At 35.9% G+C, this 22,451-nt stretch overlaps 2 protein-coding genes across 3 annotated transcripts; one reads left to right on the top strand and one right to left on the bottom strand.

Annotated features, from left to right (window-relative positions):
- Positions 1 to 113: 113 nt before the first annotated feature.
- Positions 114 to 7,036, top strand: LOC106136088 (arrestin domain-containing protein 4). Of its 2 annotated transcripts, XM_013336533.2 has the most exons (8): positions 114 to 252; positions 568 to 727; positions 1,171 to 1,287; positions 1,982 to 2,199; positions 3,566 to 3,748; positions 4,238 to 4,423; positions 5,038 to 5,220; positions 5,728 to 7,036. In XM_013336533.2, the coding sequence occupies exons 2-7, from the start codon at positions 607 to 609 to the stop codon at positions 5,203 to 5,205; spliced, it is 993 nt and encodes a 330-aa protein (XP_013191987.1). In that variant the 5' UTR covers positions 114 to 252; positions 568 to 606; the 3' UTR covers positions 5,206 to 5,220; positions 5,728 to 7,036. The 2 variants fall into 2 exon arrangements, with proteins under 2 accessions (XP_013191987.1, XP_013191986.1); XM_013336532.2 differs by having other exon boundaries at positions 5,038 to 7,036.
- Positions 7,037 to 7,069: 33 nt separating this feature from the next.
- Positions 7,070 to 20,902, bottom strand: LOC106136087 (COP9 signalosome complex subunit 2). The gene is made up of 9 exons (XM_013336531.2): positions 20,748 to 20,902; positions 19,110 to 19,304; positions 18,651 to 18,776; positions 17,919 to 18,086; positions 16,993 to 17,167; positions 12,054 to 12,192; positions 10,430 to 10,576; positions 9,789 to 9,974; positions 7,070 to 8,787 (listed from the first exon to the last, which is right to left on the bottom strand). Exons 1-9 carry the CDS (start codon positions 20,799 to 20,801, stop codon positions 8,643 to 8,645), a joined length of 1,335 nt encoding a protein of 444 aa, XP_013191985.1. The 5' UTR covers positions 20,802 to 20,902; the 3' UTR covers positions 7,070 to 8,642.
- Positions 20,903 to 22,451: the final 1,549 nt, after the last annotated feature.

Here is a 22,451-nt window from a genome sequence, read left to right as displayed (position 1 = left end):
GTGAGTAGGTATTGTTAGTAAAAGAGGGACAACATCTTTGTTTATCCGGCCGATAAAAAATAATTACTGTCAGCTGCCAGACTCTCAATTGACAATTAATGAGAATTGTCAAAAGTTTGTTGCTTCTTTGTCGGAAGTTATATGTTTTATTAATTTTTAACTAGTTTTGTTATTTTCAAACATGAAATAAAGTGAATTATCTTGTTATTTTACAATAATCTACACCCAATATTCATTTCATTGTTTTTTAAGGTAAGTAATTCGTCCAACAAGTACTGCTTGTAGACATTACGACTAAGTTGATGGCCTTCGATACACATTATTTCTCAACTTTGTTGTCCGCAACCTACGGTCGCCGTGTGAGAAGTTTTACTAATAAGTTACCGTGGGTGGGACTTTCGTAACCACAAGGTTCTTTTAATTGTTTTATACCCATAAAAGACATTTTTCAGTCAAACTTGCAATTCTTAAAAATAGAAATTATCTATCTGCAATAACTTTTACACTAAAAATTCATCTTTGTTAATTAATCAAACTGAATAACTTCAATGTTGTATTATTCATCAGCATAAATAATACAGTCGGACGCGGTAATAGACAGTGAAAATGCCGAGAAAACTACTCAAGTTCCTTATCGTGTTTGACAACACTTCCTTACTCTACTTTCCTGGTCAGTTTTTATCAGGAAAAGTGTTGATGGAGCTACAAGACGACACACCTGTGTTAGGTAAGGTCAAAACTCTGCAAACATTACTCAAGTCACATATTTCATTACCTATTCTTATTTGGGTTTAATAATTTTTAAGAAATGTGCATTCTTAAGGTCTTATTATACAAACTTTCTGTGCCTTAACCATTCTTTGAATTTCTCACTAACTGAATTTATATGGAAGAGCTAACTTCCATACTATTAAGGTTTGCAATGTTCCACTATTTTTAAGCTATAATTATATTCTATAAGCCCAGAAATGCTGAAAATGTGAGTTTAGCAACCTAAGGCTCAGTCACAGATAAATATATTTATTATTATGCTCAGTCTACCCTGTTAGTGGCAAAGGGGTTGTTTACATTTGCCTTACCTTAATTGTCCTACAATAAAGGCAGAAAAAAAAATAAGTAGCACATTATGTCAGTTTTATCATAAATTTATAATGAGTTTTGTAATTGCAGGTCTCCATTTCCATGTGATTGGTGAGGGCGTTGTGAGGGTGGGGTCAGGTCGCCATGAACGACTTTATGATAAAGAAAATTATATTGACTTCAGGATGCGTCTGTTGGGAGAGCCTGGTAAGTGTATTATTTCCCTTTCATTATATTGCTGAACTTTAACTGGTTTACACAAATACAAATGCATTATTTGAAATTTTAACTAATATATTGTCAGGATGAGTGGGTACACCGCCTTAAAATTTAAGGATTGTCTGCTTGGTATCAATCCCGCGGGAACTCTGGGATAAAAAGTAGCCTATATGTTATTCTGGGTCTTCAGCTACCTACATACCAAATTTCATTGTAATCAGTTCAGTAGTTTTTGCGTGAAAGAGTAACAAACATCATGTTTTGCTGTTTGAACTACAATTATTTTATTTTCTACCCACTAAGTGTTCGATTTTATTTAAGTAAGCGCACTTTAACATTGTACATAAATGTTTGTTTTTTAAATGTTCTCATTGTATTGTGAATGTAATTCTTTATGAGAAATAAAGTTCTTAAACCACAACATCCATACTCACAAACTTTTGCATTTATAATATTAGTAGGATTTTAGAATGAAACTGTTTATTGCAGATTATTAATACATGTGCAATAAATTTATTAGTACCTGATGACTCTAAGCTAAGCATAGGTACAGTGTGCCACATAGAAAATTATACAAATATTTTTATAAGTCATCCATATTCAGATGCCTTAAAGAGGTATTTATTTTAAATTTTATTCACCAAAACCTAACTATTAACATACCAACATTCCTCCTCCACAGGTCATGGCACATCCATCCTCTCTCCAGGCATTCACAGCTTCCCGTTCAAGCTTGGTTTACCAATGGGCCTACCGTCCACATTCCTAGGCACCCACGGCTGGGTGCAGTACTACTGCAAGGCCGCATTGAGGGAACCCAACGGCCTGACGCACAAGAATCAACAAGTGTTTATAGTGATGAATCCAATTGATCTGAATATGGAGCCCCCTGTACTGTCTGTGAGTATTGAGATAGTGCAGATTTTTGTTTATAAAATGTATAGTTGACGGACTAATTAAATATTTATGGAACAGCTTCAGATAATTAGGATGATGTCATCTACATACATATGATCACGTCTTTATCCCTTACGGGGTAGACAGAGCCTTGAAAAGACTGATAGGCCACGTTCAGCTGTTTGGCTTAATGATAGAATTAAGATTCAAATAGTGACGGGTTGCTAGCCCATCGCCTAAAAGTAGAATCCCAAGTTTATAAGCCTATCCCTTAGTCGCCTTTTACGACATCCATGGGAACGAGATGGAGTGGTCCTATTCTTTTTTTTTTATTGGTGCTGGGAACCACACGGCACAGCCATGTGTAATGTCTGTCATCTACTAAAAAAAAAATTTCCTAAAAGAAGTAGGATAATTCTTTAAAAAATCATTTTGTTTTGGGAATTAAGCCAAAAATAAATTTAATTACAGGTTGTCTGAATGTGTAGAAATGATCATCAACTTTTTAAATAATTATGAAACTCCTTACCTCCTCATAGTTTTACTAAATTCATCAAAATAGTTAATTTAGTGTTAAAAAAGCTGGAAAATCAATTTATGATAAATTTTGAAATAAAATCTATAATTCCTTAACTTTACCTTCAGCTTCTCAAGAAATATATTTAGAACTATCTATGGGAAAAATTCTAAATAATATGTCAGATGTATGTCAGTTACCTCTTCATATATATAGAAGAACGAAATACTTTATAAAGAGTAAACAAACTCGCCCTTAAGTAGTAGGCCTTGAATGTCATTAGATCATGCTTAACTATTTAACACTATTCAACTGTATCTTACAACTGTTGTTTCTTTAAATTCAATATTTTATTCAATAGTTGTTTGCTTAATATATTCACTTTAGCTGTTTGGCTTTATTGTGAATTGAGGAAGAAGAGTACCAAGTTTATAAGCCTATCCCTTAGTCGCCTTTTACGACATCCAAGGGAAAGAGAGGTAGTAATCCTGTTCTTTTTTCTATTGGTACCGGAAACCACACAGCACTATACAAATACAAATAAACAAAATAGTTTCCTTATATTTGTATCAATATTTTATTAAATAATTGTAACAGAAAAGGTACCGGTTCTTAAATTGAAAATTTAAGTTTTTAAAGTTTATTGGTATGTAAGATTTTATTTTGAGCCTGCAATTTTGTGCTTTTGAACTTGCTGGTTGGTCACAGTGATACCTATAATTTTATTGTTGACCAATTTTTTTTTGTTTTTACCTGTGTTTCACAATAAAGATGTTTGATTTGATTTGATTTCAGTTCAGTAATTCTTATTGAGCGAGTATATAGTGAATTTATCCGTGTATTTTTTAACAGCAAGAGTTCGAGTGCAGCGTGGAGCACCGGCTGGGCGTGGGCTGCGTGGGCGGCGGCGCCGTGTCGTGCCGCGTGTCGCTGGACCGCGGCGCCTACGTGCCCGGCGAGACCGTGCTGCTCACCGCGCACCTCGTCAACAACTCCAAGACCACCATCAGGTCCACAAGGGCATCTCTGACCGAGGTGAGGTGATAGCTCTAACAGGAACGATGTTTTGAATAAGTCCGTGGAAACTTTGCTTGCGCGATTTGGAAACTGTGACGCTATTGGCCGGCTAATTGTGTCGATGTGTCCATTGTACAAGAGACTGTTACAAAGAAGTAGAAAATTTCACATAATGAGTCTGGTAAATGTAGATCTAAATTTTGGCCGTTGTAAACTAATCATAATGCGCAGCAATAGGTATTGATTCTCACTATCATTAAAAGAAGTATAAAAGTAGCTTCCCGCGTCCATTCCTTTCTCTAAAGGTATGAATCCGAAGAAAATGGATCAAAATCCGTTATGTTTTCTTTAAAACACAACGGATTTTGACGGATTAGATCAATTTTTTTTATTAGATAGAGTGATTCAAGAGATATGTCAATAAAATGTACGAATGCTACCTGTGCTAAGGCGTGGCGGGCCGCTAGTAGTTTATATGTATATGAACTATTTTTATTTTCATCACAGACCATCCAATACTCGGCCCACGGCAAAATAGCCGCGAAGGAGGTGCGGTCGCTGGCGGAGCTCCGCCACGGGAAGACGCGGCCCGGGGACAGCGACACGTGGCGGCGGGAGCTGCTGTACGTGCCGCCGCTGCCGCCCACCAACCTGCGCGGCTGCCACCTCATATCCGTGCAGTACGACGTGTTTGTGAGTACCCCTTGTTTGTTTGTTTGTTTGTTTGTTTGTAATATCTTTATTGCATAGAAATTTACACAGTAACAAGAAAATAGTACAAAGTTATAAAGTAAACAAATCACTAGCAATGGCAAAAGCCTCTTGTTTTATCTTCTTCTTGTTTTCATGATTCTGTGGGTAGTTTGGCACGCGCGACGCTGTTTGCATCGCGCTGTTTCGCTTTTTATTTATGAAGTGAAACGGGACGAAACGGTGTGAGTTCCGGTTATATCCTGTTCTCTTGAGACGAGCCTGGGATACGCCTTTATGATCATAATCCTGGCTTGGGTGAGTCAGGTTTTTACAGGAAGCGGACTCCCATCTGATCTCAACCGTTGCAGGGGAACTTATCCGTTTTAGATCATGGTAACACGTCCAATTGCCTGAATGTGCAGCTTTCCCCCACGATGTTTTCCCTCACCGTTAAAGTATCAGTTAGTAGTAATAGTAAGGTTAATTTAAAATGATTGTAATTGAGGCTAACGCCAGGAGGAAGAAGAAGAAGGGTGATCGATAAGTCAACCTAAAGCTGCACATTCACTGTGTGTTGTCCTAAGAAATGTATTCATACGCCTTCCTAATTCCAGTTCATAATCGAGCCGAAGAGTCTCGAGAAGGAAGTGAAGCTACAACTGCCTATCCTGCTGGGGACGTACCCGTTCAGAGACAACGACGACTCGCCGCATCCCCCCACTATTTATCCCAGTACATTGCCAATTTTCAGACCTTGGCTGCATGAGAAACCGGCCAATTGATGAAGATATGTTAAGGTAGAGATTTGATCTGAAATGTATAACTATTTAATTCGTTCGGATACTTAAGAATCTCTATATTTCTCTACCATTTACCCGAGTATACTGCCATCTTCAGATTTTGGTTACATGAGAAAACGGCCAATTGCTGAAGAAATTTTATGGTAGTGATGCGATCTGAAATGTAACACTAATTTAATACGTTCAGATACTAAGAAATCTCCGTACTTTACTACCATTTACCTGAGTATATTACCATATCTTCAAATCTTGGGTACATGAGAAACCAGCCAACTGATGAAGAGTTATTAAAGCAGGCCATGTAACACATAACTTTATTAGTTTGGGAGACTAAAGAATCTCTACTATTTTCCTTCCATTTACCCCAGTAAGCGGCCCATTTTAAAGACCTTGGTTGGTTAGATGAGAAACCGGCCAATAGGTGAAGAGTTAATTGTACATCTGAGTGTATTTTATTCATACAGATAATTATTAATCTCTGTATTTCTCTATTATGTACCCAAGTAAACTGCCATCTTCAGACTTTGACTGCACGAGAAAGAGGCCAGTTGATGAAGATCTACATACATACATAACATATAATCACGTCTAATTAATAAGTTATTAATTATGAAGAGCTAATTAGGTAACATCTCGGAATTCAATCAAAAGCTTAATACTTTAATGTACTCATTAAAGTATTAAGCTTTTCCCTGGACACGATCAATCATGGTTGAGGAAATAGGAGCATTGATCTACCACAAGCTTACATGCTTGTCTGAAATTGATTAAGAAAAACTTGTTAAAGATAGGCACCACAAGACCCCACCATCTCATCATCATCCCACTGGATTTGGTAGATTGTCCTCACAAAATAAACAAATCCATTGCAACATCATATTGTTAATGTATTCTAATGAAATGAAAGTCTAACTTGTGAAATTCTAGGATTAAGTAACTCTACATCTTCCAGAGTTGATATTAATCGTTGGAATAATTTTGTATTTAAACAATATTATGTGCCGAAACTCTATATAATAACTCTTGTATAGTAGAAATGGTATAATAGATGTAATTTTAATATAAAAGTATTTAGTTCTAAGCACTACTTTTTCATATTTTTATAGATATCTACTAAGTGATATCTAATAGGTCTTTAACAAGAAACTCACCCAGTTTTAAAAATTTACTATAAAATGTCAGTTTCGCAAGACGTCATGGAAAAATAGTATTTGCATAATATTTTATGCATTTTTATGCCATTATTATAAATGATAGTGGTTAGTATGGATTCGTGGAATTGTTATTTTCAAGGAAGAATAGTATATTAAAGTTTGTTATGGAAAACGAGGAAGGAATTGGAGAAGAAATAAATTAAACAAAATATGACCTTTTGCGAATCAGACATTCTGTGATGACATATATAGTAATTTTTTTTATATTATCTTATTTATATTTTTCTATGCTTTATGATGGTGTTTAAAAATTCGTATATTTATGAAATAGCTTTGAGGCTATTATTAAAAATTGTGTTCAATGATATAACACATATCAATGAGACATATCTAATTTTATCAAAAATGATATAGCTTATATCTTTTTCTAATATATTTAGTGCCATTTTGTATTTACTTGAACATTGTTCATAAAATTTCCTAAATGTATATTGATAAATCTTTGCAATAACTTATAATATGGAGTAGGTAAAACCTACTACAGATCCGAATTGACTTATTTTTTGTATTAATAATGATGAATATGAGACTAACCTGTGATATATCAGTCCGTCCAACTGTACATCGTCTATACAATGTTTACACAATAAAGACTATATTCATAATGGATGAGTTTTAATGAAACAAATATAATAAATTCATAGTATTGTATTTCCTGTATTTAATGTTCAAACATATTGGAGTTATATTATTTTTTACAATATTGCTGTTCTAAAAATATTTTACAAAAGTGATTAATTTAACGACATGACAATCGCTTACACTTATTTAACTGGGCGGTTACAACACAGTATCGCATTTACCGCACTACGATACGAAAAACGGCGTACTAAATTGCATATAGTAGCAAAATGCCATCTTGGAGTAAATAATCGCGAAATGCTATAAATTATTTTATTTTTATATTGTTATAAATGGTTAAGATTTCGTGAATGTTAAGAGGTTTTTCCATAGTGAAAAACTACTTATTTCACTCATTTAAAAGATGACATTTTGCGAAATTGGCATTTTAAACGAAACAGATTTTAAATTTTTACTTATTTTCACATTACACCTGTTTGTCGTACAACTATTTGTTATTAGTCAGTTGTGTGTCCCACTGGTAAGCAAAGGTCACGCCTTAGACATTTAAATTAATTAACATTGTATTTTTCATTCACGAAAGCAAAGAGAGGAGTAGGACTTTATAGGCCTAATCATGAATGTAAAAAATCTTCATAAAGTAATTTTCGCAATAACTTTATGAAGATTTACATTCAAATAGTCTCTTAATTAATGGTTTGAAACATGCAGTGGACTCAGGAAAACATCTCTTATCAGATGCTTATCAAAATTTACTTTAGATCTTGTAATAGTCACTTAATTGTTGGTATTTATCATTTTCAATACATTATAGACAATTTTTTTTAACTAAAATAAAACCGCTCAATGATAACCATCAATGAGCAGTTTTATTTATTTTCTCAAATTGACAAAATATACATTGTTCAACTTTGCGCCATTTGATTAAGCATTTAGTTATTGTTCACAGAAACGACTTTAATTACATCAAGAGTTTTTACATATGGAGACAAATAATTTGCCAAAGTCACGAATAGAGTTTTGGTGTCTTCATGTCACACCTGAAGTTTCTTAATATCTGTATATTTAAACGCATAGCGTATCTCTGGTTAGCTCATGAGTGACATGTTAATATTTTCGCGATGCAATGTTAGGGCTGTTTATTGTAGACAAGTATTTATCTTTTCGATGCCATTAATAATTTTAGTTGATGCTTCATCGGTTTTTTACTAAAAATAAAAGGTAGAATTTATTTTTAAGCCTTAAATGAAAGTGTATCATAAAAGTACATAGTATTATCTAGTATCACGTGTAAAAAAAATTCAGAATCCAGAAATATTTGAAATTTGCGATTTTTCTCTTTAATTTTGTAGTGTCTAGAGTGAAGGTGAGCTTACAAACATTTCAGCCTAACGTGAGAAACATCTAGACCTACGTCAACTTGTTGGCGTGGCTGTTTTGTTATTTTACCAGGTTAATAAATTAAGCATCGTTAAAAATCTTTTTAGGGTAGCAAATAAAATGATGAATGGTCGTAAATCAGCCGTAAATGTTGTAGTAGGGTGAATGTTATCAGCCTTGCACGTAGTATAGCTAACGTTTCGTCGCCGAGCGTCCCCCGCAGCGTCAATGTGGTGCCGTGCCCTAGGCCATCTTGGCGGCGAGGCTGTGGTGCAGCGCGGCGAGCTGCGCGGTCCACTTGTCCAGCGCGGAGTCGCGCGCCGCGCCGCCGCAGCCCGCCGACAGCTCCAGCACAGAGTTCACCTGGTCGATGCGCCCGCTGATCGTGCTGAACGTAGACACACACACACATTTTCATTCGAAGAGCCATTTCACGTTATTCAAACAAGGCAGTGCTAGTCCTCATTTGTAATAAATAATTTTATTTTAAAAAAGACAATGACATGTTACACAAGAAAGTTGTGTGGGAGGTTGCGTATGCTCCAATCCGTGAAATCTTTGCTAGCGCGATTAAGACTCTTCGCTGTTATTGAAAGCGTCGCGTGATTGACTAAGGTGACATACAGATGTCGCTACATCTGGTAATTTAATGTAGAACATTTTTAATTTTCGTCTTTGTTTTTTGATAAAATTATTTATTTAAATTGAGGACGGCACGAATGCGTTTGACCTTAAATAGTTAGATTTTGTATGGAGTCAAGAAAGGATGCGCTTAGAGAACAAACACGAGAGCAGCGCACGGAAGATTGGTAGAACCATGGGTGGTGGGTTATTCTGATGGTAAGCAAGATAAGTTCTATAGTATTAAATATTACGTTACATCCTCACCTAGAGAGGAGCCAGGGACGCCATTTAACTATGATACTGGATTGTTAGATCATAATCCTTGGAAGTTTTTACACGAAGAACCTCCAGACTGACCTCGGCAACCTTTACAGGGGAACCAAACCCATATTCTATCAAATCCAGTTGCCTAATTAAGTAGGTTTTCTCGAAATATATTAACATACATAAATAATAATACATATAATAATATTGTCACGTCTATATCCCTTGCGGGGTAGACAGAGCCAACAGTCTTGAAAAGACTGAATGGCCACGTTCAGCTATTTGGCTTTATGATAGAATTGAGAATCAAATAGTGACAGGTTGCTAGCCCATCGCGTAAAAAAAAGAATCCCAATTTTGTAAGCCTACCCCTTAGTCGCCTTTTACGACATCCATGGGAAAGAGATGGAGTGGTCCTATTCTTTTTTCATTGGTGCCGGGAACCACACGGTACAATTTACATGATGGAGTTATTTAATAATTATTTTTGTAACCACTCACTTGTCCAAAATGCATGTGACTAGTAGATTCTCGACCTCCTTCTCATCAATGTTAAGCTCCTTGGATATGAACGGGATGTGTATCCTGGTGTAGGGCCCGATCAGCTTGATCAGCACTTGCGTCCTGATGTTCCTGAGGAGGTCCTCGATGTGCTCCCGGATGAACGGGTCGTCCATTATGTTGTTCCTGAAAATGTTGACAAATGTTCATTTTAGAACTACAAAAATAAATCTGGAGGACGTCAGGTTGAAATATTTTTTTTTGCAGTCTTGCCTGATAGTGTATGTTTCCTCACGATGTTTTCCCTCAGCGTAAGAACATCGGTAAGTATAAAAACTAATGTACTTAACTTCGAAAACAGTCATCGAGGTGGGAATCGAACCTGGGCCCTTTTCACGCCACACGCATTTTAACCGGGCACCTTACCGATTCGACCATCGATACTCATACGTTCCCGGTTACTGTACCTATTATAATTCTCTCTAATTGACTTGTATTACGAAAATATCAATTATATAAAATATAAAATGAATAAGTTAATGCAAGTATACGGCAAGGTCTTACAATTCAAAAGTTAAAAACACGTTATTAACTTATATTCATATTAAGAACTTGTCTACAGCCCTAACAATACAACATACCTATTGTGTTTGAGTATAGATTCGAACTCGTTGATGTCGTTGTTCTGGTAGGCCGACACCAGGTTGGTCATGGCCAGGATCTCCGGGTCGTTCTTGTAGGGCTTCGCCTCTTGCGAGTCGAACGGGTTGATGCCGGATTTCATTAACCTGCAGACATTTTGAATTTTTTTTTTTTTTTGTAAAAGACGCAAAAAAAGTAAAAAAATAAAGAAAATAAAATGGATTTTGTTTGTGTGGTTAGAAAGGATTTATGGCTACTCGTCATAAATGCAAAATAAATGCGTAAAAAAAAGAAATTAAAATGGACTTTATACGTGTGGTTAGAAAGGATTTATGGCAACTCGTCAAAAATGCAAAGTCGTCACCAATGCGCAACTAATCAAAATCGCAACTCATCACGATTTATAATGTTAGTGTAAGTACTTACTCATAGTTTATGTATAAGTGCCGTGTGGTTCCAAGCATCAATATAATAATGAATAGGACCACTCCAACTCTTTCCCGTGAATGTCGTAAAAGGCGACTAATGGATAGGCTTATAAACTTGGGATTCTACTTTAAGGCGATGGGCTAGCAACCTGTCACTATCTGAATCTCAATCCTATCATTAGGCCAATTTCAAAGCTGCAGGCTCTGCCTACCCCGCAAGGTACCGCAAGGACGTGATTTTATGAATGAATGAATGAGACATGTAATAAGCATTTCGCATGACGAGTTGCGAATATGACGAATTGCGCATGCGCGACTAGTTGCGTTTATGACGAGTCTCTACCATTAGTAAAAGTAACCGTTATAAGCAGCATACGGATCTTAATACGTTGTATTATTTTTTAAACTGAATTACTTTGTACATACATAAAAATCACGCCTCTTTTCCGGACTAATTACTTTCACTAATCAATTTCACTCTTTCTTATTACTTTGTGGCGATATCTATAAGCCACAAGTCACGAAAATAAAAAATAATCACACAACGCATCACGCAGTCAAAAACAGCGAAAAAATCTAAATCGCACAAGCAAAGATTTCACGGATTGCAGCATATATACAACCTCCGACACAACATCGTGTGTCGCGCGGTTCCCCAGGCGTCACACCAGCCTACTGGAAGATCTTCCCTTTGGTGGCGGTCGAGCCGGATGCATCGCTCCCGCTACAACATACACAAAATCACGCCTCTTTTCGGTAGGCAGAGACTACCTCTTTCCACTTGCCACGATCTCTGCACACTTCCTTTGCTTCATTCACATTCATAACTCTCTTCATGCAAACTCAGCGGTTTCGGGTACTCTTGACCTGACCATTTACCAGGACGTCCTTAATTTGATCAAGATACGTTCGTCTAGGTCTTCCCACTCCGACTGTTCAATCTTATGAAACTTTATTTTTGTTTTTGGTCTACTAGATGGCGGTGTGCTTTATTATTACGGGCTATGGTTTGTCTCTTGTCATGCATATAGTGTTTTTGATAAGTGATGTCTGTTTTGGCCTAACTGTTTAAACCCATGCAATACACGGTCGTCTCAAATTGAAGTTTTATTTATTTCAGTTGAAACCTCTTTGTGTTTTTTGACAATCAGCAGATTGTACACCGACATTTCTTTCCCTCCACATCGACACTCACATGTTAGCTAGAACTAGATACTTCAGACAGGTGGTCCTCCTGGGGCTCCCGGACTCGTCGTAGTTCTTGAACGCCTCGAAGAAGTCCGTGTGCGCCTTCTCGAACTCGCCCTCACGCAAGTGCATCTTACCGCCGCACTCTGTAAGGAGATACCGAGTACATTTATTTTATGTATAACTAGCGACCCGCCCCGGCTTCGCACGGGTGCAAAATTATAAATGTTATTATACATAAAAACCTTCCTCTTGAATCACTCTACCTGTTACAAAAAACCGCATCAAAATCCGTTCCGTAATTTTAAAGATTTAAGCACACAGACAAACAGACTAAAATAGCGACTTTATTTTATACTATGCAGTGAAGGGCCGAACACACCAAACGCAGGTCACATGCAGCGCAATTTGAAAGTGGGACCGCAACAAGTTGTAATACAAGAATCACTTTGAACTCGTCACATCAAATTTAAACTCGAACTACTCTGCCGGTGCGGTGTAAGGACATTTAACATACATACAGGCATATAATCACGTCTACATCCCTTGCGGGGAACACAGAGCCAACAGTCTTGAAAATACTGATTTAACATTAAACTAATTTTTATATTACAATAGGGATGTGGACTGTACTCAAATAAGTGTAAAATTTTACGACGAAAAGGTAGTTTCTATAGTAAAAATAATAAAAAACACAATATTTTCCTGAATAAACAAGGGATTATTTTATATTTAATAAAATGTAATAAAATATTTCACCCTCAAGTCACGTGACAATGAACACCAATCAAAACGCGTGATGTCACGCGTTGCAATACAAGAATTTTCGCTGTCAAGTATTATGGTGTTTGTTGATATTTGGATCATATTGTTACCGTGATTTCCGTCCGATTATCTTTTTGAATAAATTTTTAAAGGGTTTCCCATAATGGAAAGTGGATATATCCGTGGCGCGCGGGAAGATCTTGACAACTAGACCTACATGTTTTTTTTTTATTGGTCCAAACGCTTTCTAAGCCTATTATTCACCTTGTCAAAAAAAAAACAGCCAGATTGGTAGAATAATTGCGGAGATATTGCATTTGGTAGTATGTGGATAACTCGATAATTAGGGTTTTTTTCTTGACAAGACTATATATCAATTTTCGAATTCTCAGAATTTTTGCGAAAATTATTACAAGTTGTTTTATCAACTTACGATCTGAAAACAAATGAGGTTCCTAATCTGATATGTGAATTTGTTCCTTTAGAAATTGTACCTCCTTGCCCGATGTAAACTGATAAAACGAATTAATCGGTTATACTCGATTTATATCATACGTACGTTACTTAATATTTTGATTAATACATTTAAAATTTATTTATTTTTTTACATAGTAAATTGATATATTCAGATAATTAGTTAATCTAACGCAAGTATAATTGTTTTCTAGTTTGGTAGGTACATAACTTTGATCAATCTCACAATATTTTTATATTTTAATAAATATTGACTTTCGTACTAGCTGTTGTCCAAAGCTTCGCCTGCGTAAAAAGAAACTCACATCAGGCTCCATCGAATACAATATACAATAAAAAGATTTTTACATTTGTAAGCATTTTTGTCACTAGCTTTTATTTTTAAGGAATATAAAAAAAGGAAAGATTTGGTTAAGAAAGCTGTGATTAGAAAGAAAAAAGAGTATAAAGAGGAATTTGATAAAAGGCTATCAGAAGACTTTCAGTCAAATCTGAAAGTATTCTGGAAATCCGTAAGGTCAGCCCGAGGAAAAACTATAACCAGAGAGCTGACTAGGATCCGATGCCAGGATGGTAGCGTTGTGAAAGGAGAAGAATGTGTGCTAAAGATATGGAAGGAATATTTTGAAAGTTTATTTGAAAAAAAAGGACATAATAACGATTTCTGCTATAGCGAAGAAAAAGAGAATGAGATGAAAGGCCAAATTGAAATTTTCGAAATTGTGGAAGCACTTAAGAGTATGAAAGCAGGCAAGGCTGCTGGGTATGATAGTGTCGGTCAAGATACTAAAAGCAGGAAAATGCGTAGTAGCTAGTCAGTTGTACTGCCTTTTCAATTTGTGTTGGAGAAGCGGCCGAGTACCTACCAAAAGATTGGTGTAAGGCTGTTATCGTACCACTTTACAAAGGAAAAGGGTCACAACTGGACTGCAAAAATTATCGTGGTATAAGCCTGCTTAGCGTCGTCGGCAAATTGTATGCTAAGGTATTGATTAATAGAGTCAGGAATGAAACTGATGATAAAATATGGGATGCTCAAGCGGGATTTCGAACGGGAATGGGATGTACTGATCAGGTCTTTTCTTTGCGGTGCATAGCCGAAAAGTTTTTGGCCAAGAGTCAAAAAGTCTATTGCACATTCGTAGATCTGGAAAAGGTCTATGACAGAGTTGTGAGGAATGAATTGTGGTCAGCACTTTCTATGCATGGGGTGAGCAGTCTCTCAATACGAGCACTGAAATCCTCATATGAGGATTCGAGTGCTTGTTTTAGGATAAACGGAGCGCACACTGAGTGGTTAAGATTGAGAAAGACGTTAGGCAAGGATGTGTTGCGTCACCGTGGCTGTTCCACCTATTTATGGATAGTTGTTTGACAGATTTGAAAGAGTCTGAAAGTGGATTAAGGATGAATGAGTTACTCGCCAAATGTCTGCTCTATGCCGACGATCAGGTTATACTGGCGTCATCAGCAGAAGAGTTAGTGGAGATGGTAAACTGTATGCATGAAGATTTAAAAGAGAAAGGAATGAAAGTGAACGTAAGTAAAACTAAAAAACAAAAGAAATGACAGCATATAATATTTTGATTGGAGGAGAAAAAGTTGAGCAAGTGAAAGAGTTTGTATATCTAGGATCAAAGTTTACATCAGATGGCAAGTGTGATAGTGATATTGAAAGGAGAGTGAACACGGGGAACATGGTAAATGGAGCTTTGCATGCCTTTATGAGCAGTCAGAAACTATCCAAAAAGGCTCGACTAGCTGTGCATGGCGTGTTGGTCCCGACATTAATGTATGGGAGTGAAAGTTGGGTATGGCAAAAGAAGCACGAAAGCAGAATAAATGCAGTGGAAATGAGAGCGTTAAGGAGTATGATGGGTGTGAAATTGAGTGACCGGATAAAGAACACGTGATAAGGGAATGTTGTGATGTGAAAGAAGATGTAGTTACAGGAATAGAAAAGGGTATGTTAAGATGGTTCGGTCATGTGGAGAGGATGAATTAAAGCAGGTTGACTAAGCAGATATACAAGGAGAGTGTGGAGGGAAAGGTCGGAGTGGGAAGGTGGGAGTGCTAAAGGGCCAGGTCAAAAGTACCCGAAACCGCCGAGCTTGCATGAAGAGAGTTATGAATGTGGATGAAGCGATGGAAGTATGCGGAGATCGTGGCAAATGGAAAGAGGTAGTCTATGCCTACCCCTCCGGGAAAGAGGCGTGATTTAATGTATGTACATATGTAGTAATAGAAATATGATGATACAATAGAAAATAATGTTCTGGGGGTACATTTTTAATAACAGCGGCCCAGTTTTCGCAAGCAAGTCAAGGTCGCAATGTATGCAGATGAAGTTGCTACCCATCCACCAAGGATTTTAATAACAGTTTTGGTTTAAAATTGTTGTTTACTACATAAAAGACGAAATATAATAGATGAAAAACTTGATAACTCATCTTTACATTCTGGAAAATATATTGATAAGTGGATAAGTCACTTGATAAGTCGTCGGTACGCATATTGACATGTCGATTATTTCAAAAACTAAGAAAAATTATGCAAATTACTGTACGTTATTCGAATCATCGTAAAAAGTTTACCTTAGATAAAGTATAAGTTATAAATGTAACAAACATATGCATTTTCCAGAGGAAGCCAAAGTTTAAAATGGCCGCCCTGTAAAATTGCTTTTTTCAACATGTCAAATTCTTCCCGCGGGGCACGGATATTAAGGCAGATATTTCAAATTTGCCAAGAATTGATTGCTTTACGGTGGCTAATTTCTTCGCAACAAATAGTAACTTCTGCTCTGCTGAATTTAGAAATGTGAAGACATCCATGTAAGTAATATACTTACTCAAGATACATTATTCTAGCAATAGTAGGTATTTTTAAATTATAAGGTAAAAACGAAATAATATGATTTTGCCATATCATTGCCCAACTATAATGAAAGAACGAAACATTGTTTACATTATTTCTAACCTAAAAATTCGAGTTATCGTCTTTGAAAACTTGAAGAGAAAAAATATTTTAATATGTACAAGTAAATGTAACAAATATTATCAAACTTACATCAAAATGATCCTCACAGAAATACATTTTACTTTGTGTAGATACAAGTGCCGGATCCCGACGGGCTAATTGAAGCCACTTTTTCCGCATTGTTTTTGTACGTGGAACGTGAATAAACAGTTTTCAGGTGTTTTAATAGTTGTACTTTTACACTGCGGCACAATGTTTATAAAATTTTGAATTCATATTATTATCACACAACTACGAAATAACTATTACATACATACAACTTCGACAATATTTTATAACGCGTGACGTCACAGCGGCCGTTTGACAGGTATCTGCGTTTTGGCGCGATATTTTAAATGGAATTTTAAATAAATTATTTTAAAGGAATTACTTGAAATAAAAAAATAATAATAAATAGTTTGGGTTATATTTGGTACTTATGCATGGTTTTAAACACTTTCCCAAAAATAGTCCACATCCCTATTGTGTCGACATCTCTACGCCTCAAGTCACACCAGGCAATCACGCGACGCTATCAGCCAATAACCTCGAAGAGTCTAAACCGCGCAAGCAAAGATATCACGGATTGGAGCATATGTATATACAACCTAAGACATTACTATGAAATGTATAATATTAAATTAACACTCTGTTACAGTAATCAAGTGACATTTTAAATATGTACTCACCTCTGATGACGCCCATGATCAGCGGGTGCGGTATGGCAGACTTGATGTGCAGCGACTGCTCGTACAGCGCCTTCAGTTTCTTGTTGTTCTTCTGCGCGGTGTACATCTGTATCTCCAGCGCGTATATCTCGAGCAGCTGCGTGCCCTTCTTCAGGTCATCCTCGCCGTCGTCTGTCTGTAAAAGATATTTCAATAGATACATCTCTGTGTGTCAATTTCATCATAAAGCCATACAGCTGAACGTGGCCTGTCAGTGTTTTCAAGACTGTTGGCACTGTCTACCCCGCAAGGGATATAGACGTGACCATATGTAGGTATGTATGGATGAACATCTGTGTAATCTACTTTATATATAAAAAAAAAAAAAAACAAGAGTAAGTGACTTATCAACACCCAATGTAAAGTACGGAAACTACAAACTTGAAATTTGGACAACAGCTTTATGATACCATGTAATGCTGAGGTTTTTGAAATTTAATCCATAAAGAGGTTGAAAATGTATATACTAAAAGACTGCCGTAATAAAAAATCGAAAAGCAACAGTTCTTGGTCTAGAATCTGTCAACCTTTGTTAACGCACCTTAACTCTCTCACGCAAATATAAAAGGTTACCTGTAAGAGATTGCAATAAAAAAAAAGAAACTAAATATTTTTCTATTTGACGGCCTCTGTGGCTCAGCGGTACTACGCTTGTCTGTGACACCGGAGGTCCTGGGTTCGAATCCCGGTCAAGGCATGATGAGAAAAGAACTTTTTCTGATTGTCCTGGGTCTTGGATGTTTATTTATATAAGTATTTATTATAAAATATAGTATCGTTGAGTTAGTATCTCGTAACACAAGTTTCGAACTTACTTCGAGGCTAACTCAATCAGTGTAATTTGTCCCGTATATATTTATTTATTTTTTTTTTATTTATTTCAATACCTGGCAGCTCTGATGCAGCTGCTTGAGGATCTTGGCCAGCTTGTTGAAGTCCCCCCGGTCGTAGTACAGCTTGCCCAGCTTCGTGTTGGTCTTGAACCACAACCTGTCGTTCTTCGCGTCCTTCAACGCTTCCAATGTGGTCTCGTAGAAATCTTGTAAGAGCTCCATCTGAAATTAAGTGATATTTTATCGCGCCTTAGTTAGGTTACATCTGATCTTCCAACTTTTCATTAGTATTATTATTTTTGTCCGATCTGATCCACTCTGTATATATACACATATGTATATATATATGATTTTGATTATTTGAGAATCTAATAAAAATTTATAAAAATATCCATCGGAACAGATCCACAAGAGTATAGATTTTGGCAATCAGATCGGAACAACTCGCGAATTTAAGTATAGGTTTTGTACCCTGTCCAAAACATAAATTACTTAGTCATCATCATCCTCGGAGGCCGGTTTAAGTCCTTATTTACTTTCAAAATTCACTTAACATAAAGTAAACCAAAGTAAAATGATTTGCAAAAAATTCATATATATTTTTTTTCTTATCCTTTATTTTTACGTTCACACACAGATAAATAAGTGACCATTTCCAACTGGGCAGGGTTTTTGTAATACATACATTGTAAACTTGTTGTCTGGAAATCATTTTATTCAGTAAATATCTCTCTACAAATAACAAAACAAAATATGGCACCAACTATTTATATGTAAATAACTTACATTTCTCGATGTGGAGATATAGTCTAATATAGAGTTGATTGATTTTTCAGAGTGATTCCGCGTGACTGCACTCTTGATGTATGTGAGCAGCTGTTTATACCGCACCATCATTTCTGTGAAGTTTCCCTGTAGAAATAAAATTTTATATTGAATTGAATTTAATGTACATTACTTCAAAAATAACCATTGGTGCATGGCTGAGGTGGGATTTGGACCAGTACCTTTGGAAGCACCTAGTATTTTAACCAGGCACCTTACCAGTTCAAACACCAATGCTCTAACTATACCACAATTTTTGAATTTGAATTGTTTGGTTTTAGCGACAAAACACTGCTGTTAACCCCAATTGTGTCCTCTCTGAAGAGCTCGGACTCCTAATTTTGACCATGTTCCCAAAGCAGATAACACAAGTAAAAATATAAAATAATCCCCGCCTGGCTAAGAGCACACTTCACTTACTAATTTAAAGTTAATCTTGATCATCTGCTTGAGCGCCTTGAAGCCCCACTCGCCCTTGTCACCACCTTCCAGCTCCAAGACCTTCTGGAAGCTGACCAGGGCGGCCTGAGGCTCGTCCTCCTTCAGCGCCTTGCTGTTGTAGTACTGGTTCTCCAGGTCCACATCTGGCTCAGAGTTACTGTCTTCTGAGTATTCCTGTAATGGAAATAAAAGTTAAGAAAAAAAGGTACCTTAATAATTTTTTTTTGTGTATAAAATAAACAGTCATATTCATGACTCAAAATTACTATCTTCTGAGTATTCGTATCAAGAAAAAAAATCTATACTAATATTATAAAGCTGAAGAGTGTGTTTGTTTGTTTGAAAGTGCTAATCTCAAGAACTACTGGTTCGAACTGAAAAATTCTTTTTGCATTGAATAGACCATTTATTAGGAAAGGAATTAGGCTAAATAACATCACACTGTACTTATGTATAAGGAGCAAAAAAATTATGGAATATGTGTAAAAACAGGGAAAATTATTCATCCTTGAATGCTTCAATGATGCCCAAAATAACAATTCCACGCAGACGAGGAAGCACAGCTAGTTAAGAATAAAAAAGGTAACAATAATTTTTTTTCATAGCAAGTTAATCTGAAAAATATTTATTGCTGTATCGGATCGTAAATCTATTAGGACAATTTTTTTAAATGTGGTATTTTGTATTGTTGGGCAAAGAGAAAATTTTTATGGATTGAAAAAAAGGCAAACTGTCTATTCAGCCATCTTTTGCTTAGAGACTGAGAAATTTAAAGGCACAATATTATAAGTTAAACTATTTTTTGGTGGTGATGCAAATGTTGAAACTTATGGAGAAAAGATTATCCCCCTCTTTTAGTACACATAACAAATTGTAGTAGACAAAAAAAATCAGATAATACAATTTTCAAGGTTCTGAACTAAACTACACATTAAAAAGCAGTGTACATACCTAAACAGATTAAACAAAAACAATTTAAGATATGATTATAATAATACTTCACAACTTTTAATGAAATAATATACTACTGATCTGATTAAGCTATGTATAATACATAGTTTATTTATTTATTTCTATCATAGAAATTGAGTGATCAGCTGATACAACTATGTACATACACCCTAATTTTTTTCATATCTATCATTGTTAGCAGTAAATATTTTTTAAGTAATAAAGTATTGCCAGATGACCCGAGCATATTCAGTAAAAATGTGTGACGCTGTGGTGCTGCACAGTGAATTCTTCATCCACTTAGTGCTCAACACCTCAAGCAATAAGGTTTGCGCCGAAAATTAATTCCTAGTCATTTACAACTCTAAGAGATGTAGAATAATAATTACAGGTAATAATGCTAATGAACTTTCGGTCAATATTAAATTTCGCTTCATAATTTATGACATATTTAGAGTAACAGAATTTAAATACAAATTAAATAAGGTTAGGTATAACTTAAAAAAATTATTTGCCAGAGTTGACACTAAAATTTATCTATGGTGATTAAATTAGTTACTTATGAAAGAAGTTAATATATCTAATGCCGTGATGCTCCTAAAAACTGTGAAGCACAAAGTTTAGCAGATACAAATTGTTTACGGTGGTAGTTTCATACGAACTTACCAAACCATAGTCCTCCTCCTCCTCGCACATATAGTCATCGTCATTATCAGACATGTTAATTTTTAATTATATCTTTAGTTTATTCCTCTATTTAATTAAAATAGGTATTTGTTATTTATTTCATAGCAGACGAGACGATTCTGAAATGACTAAAAGACTAAACTGATTTGACAATTGACTGACATTGACATTTGGCGAAAAGGTTGACGAATCCCAGAATACCAAGATAAATTTGAAACCAAAGAAATATAATATGCCTTAAATGTTATAGAGGAGAGATAAGCGAGCCAAAGTTATGACTCAAAAGTCTTACTTTTGAGTCATAACTTTGGAGTCATAAATTTATCTTGGTACTTTGTTTCTCAGACTGCATATGTGTTGACTACGTTGATCAGAAACTTAGTCGACATCGCCATAAACTTAAAAAGTGAATTATGTGACATGGCAAAAAAAGGACAAACATTAAAAAGCATAGCCCATGCATAACCCAACGCTATTACCAATAGTCCGTTTCTTAATTTCAGAAATAAAGGTAGGTAAACAATCTCGTAACGCTTAAACATTTATAGTCTCGGGGCGGATTATCGATCTCTAGCGACCATTTCATACGGAATCACATATATTATGGGAAAAACGAATTTCCTGAATGTGGGGCCCATCTAGATTAGGTATTTATTTATATGTAGATACTTAGTATGCTGTTGAAATCGCGCTGGTGGATTCGGATGGGGAGAGGCTGGTGCGTCGTGCAAACTCCTAGAATATGACACCCCGTGAAGGTTGAAAACGGCTTCACCTGCGACCCCAAAATACCAGTTTAGCTTAAAAAGCAGGACTATAAATCTGTCATTAGACCTGTCCTTTCATATGGTAGTGAGACATGGCCAGTGTTTGAGCGGCACAAGCAGGAGCAGTGTGTCACGGAGATTAACATAATGTGCTGGATGTGTTTCGTGTAGAGACCGCGTAAGGAACTTACTTACTTATTTTATATTCAGAATTATATTGTAAAGGTCATAGTACAAAATGACGATATAAGTCGTGAATCATGAATAGAATAAGGATCTCTCTCTCCTGCCAAAATTTATCGCCATTGGCTTAGTAGTTTTTTAGAATTCGTAATCAATAAGTGTGTTTTTTCGCTGTTATATACATACAAATAAACGAGTTTGGTAGGGCCGTCCCAACACTAATGTATTGGGAGAAAGTTGGGAACGGCAGATGAAGCACGAAAACATACACTGTTTTGATTGTTTGCCTACGTTTTTGTGTACCTAGTGTGAATAAGTAACGTGAATTTAGTGACCCTGCATGTAAAGATCTGCACTGTATGATCTACTGAGAAGTGAGGCGCCTCTTCCATTCAGTCTTATTAAATTCTGTGGTTTACTTTCTCTATCTGACGCACATAATCCTTTTATGAAACAAAAACGTTTATATGATTGGTCAATTTAAAATACCAATAGAATGAATGACACAATAAGGGAATTATTATAGCGCGAAACGAATTTTGCGTTATATGAATCGCAATTATTTTTTATATTGTTAACTTACTCATGTAATGTCTGCCTATATGAAATACAATTCTAGAATTGTTGCTTTTGTGAACTTTGCAAAGTTTTTTGTGATAGTTCTACTCGATAACTTTTACAAAAGGAAGGGATAGATATTTTCGCGCCATTATGTAAAAATTGCCACGATTGG

This window comes from Amyelois transitella, chromosome 3 (genome assembly GCF_032362555.1).
Source record: "Amyelois transitella isolate CPQ chromosome 3, ilAmyTran1.1, whole genome shotgun sequence".
In the NCBI taxonomy this organism is placed as follows: Eukaryota; Metazoa; Arthropoda; class Insecta; order Lepidoptera; family Pyralidae; genus Amyelois; species Amyelois transitella.
This window is presented reverse-complemented; position numbering and strand designations above follow the sequence as displayed.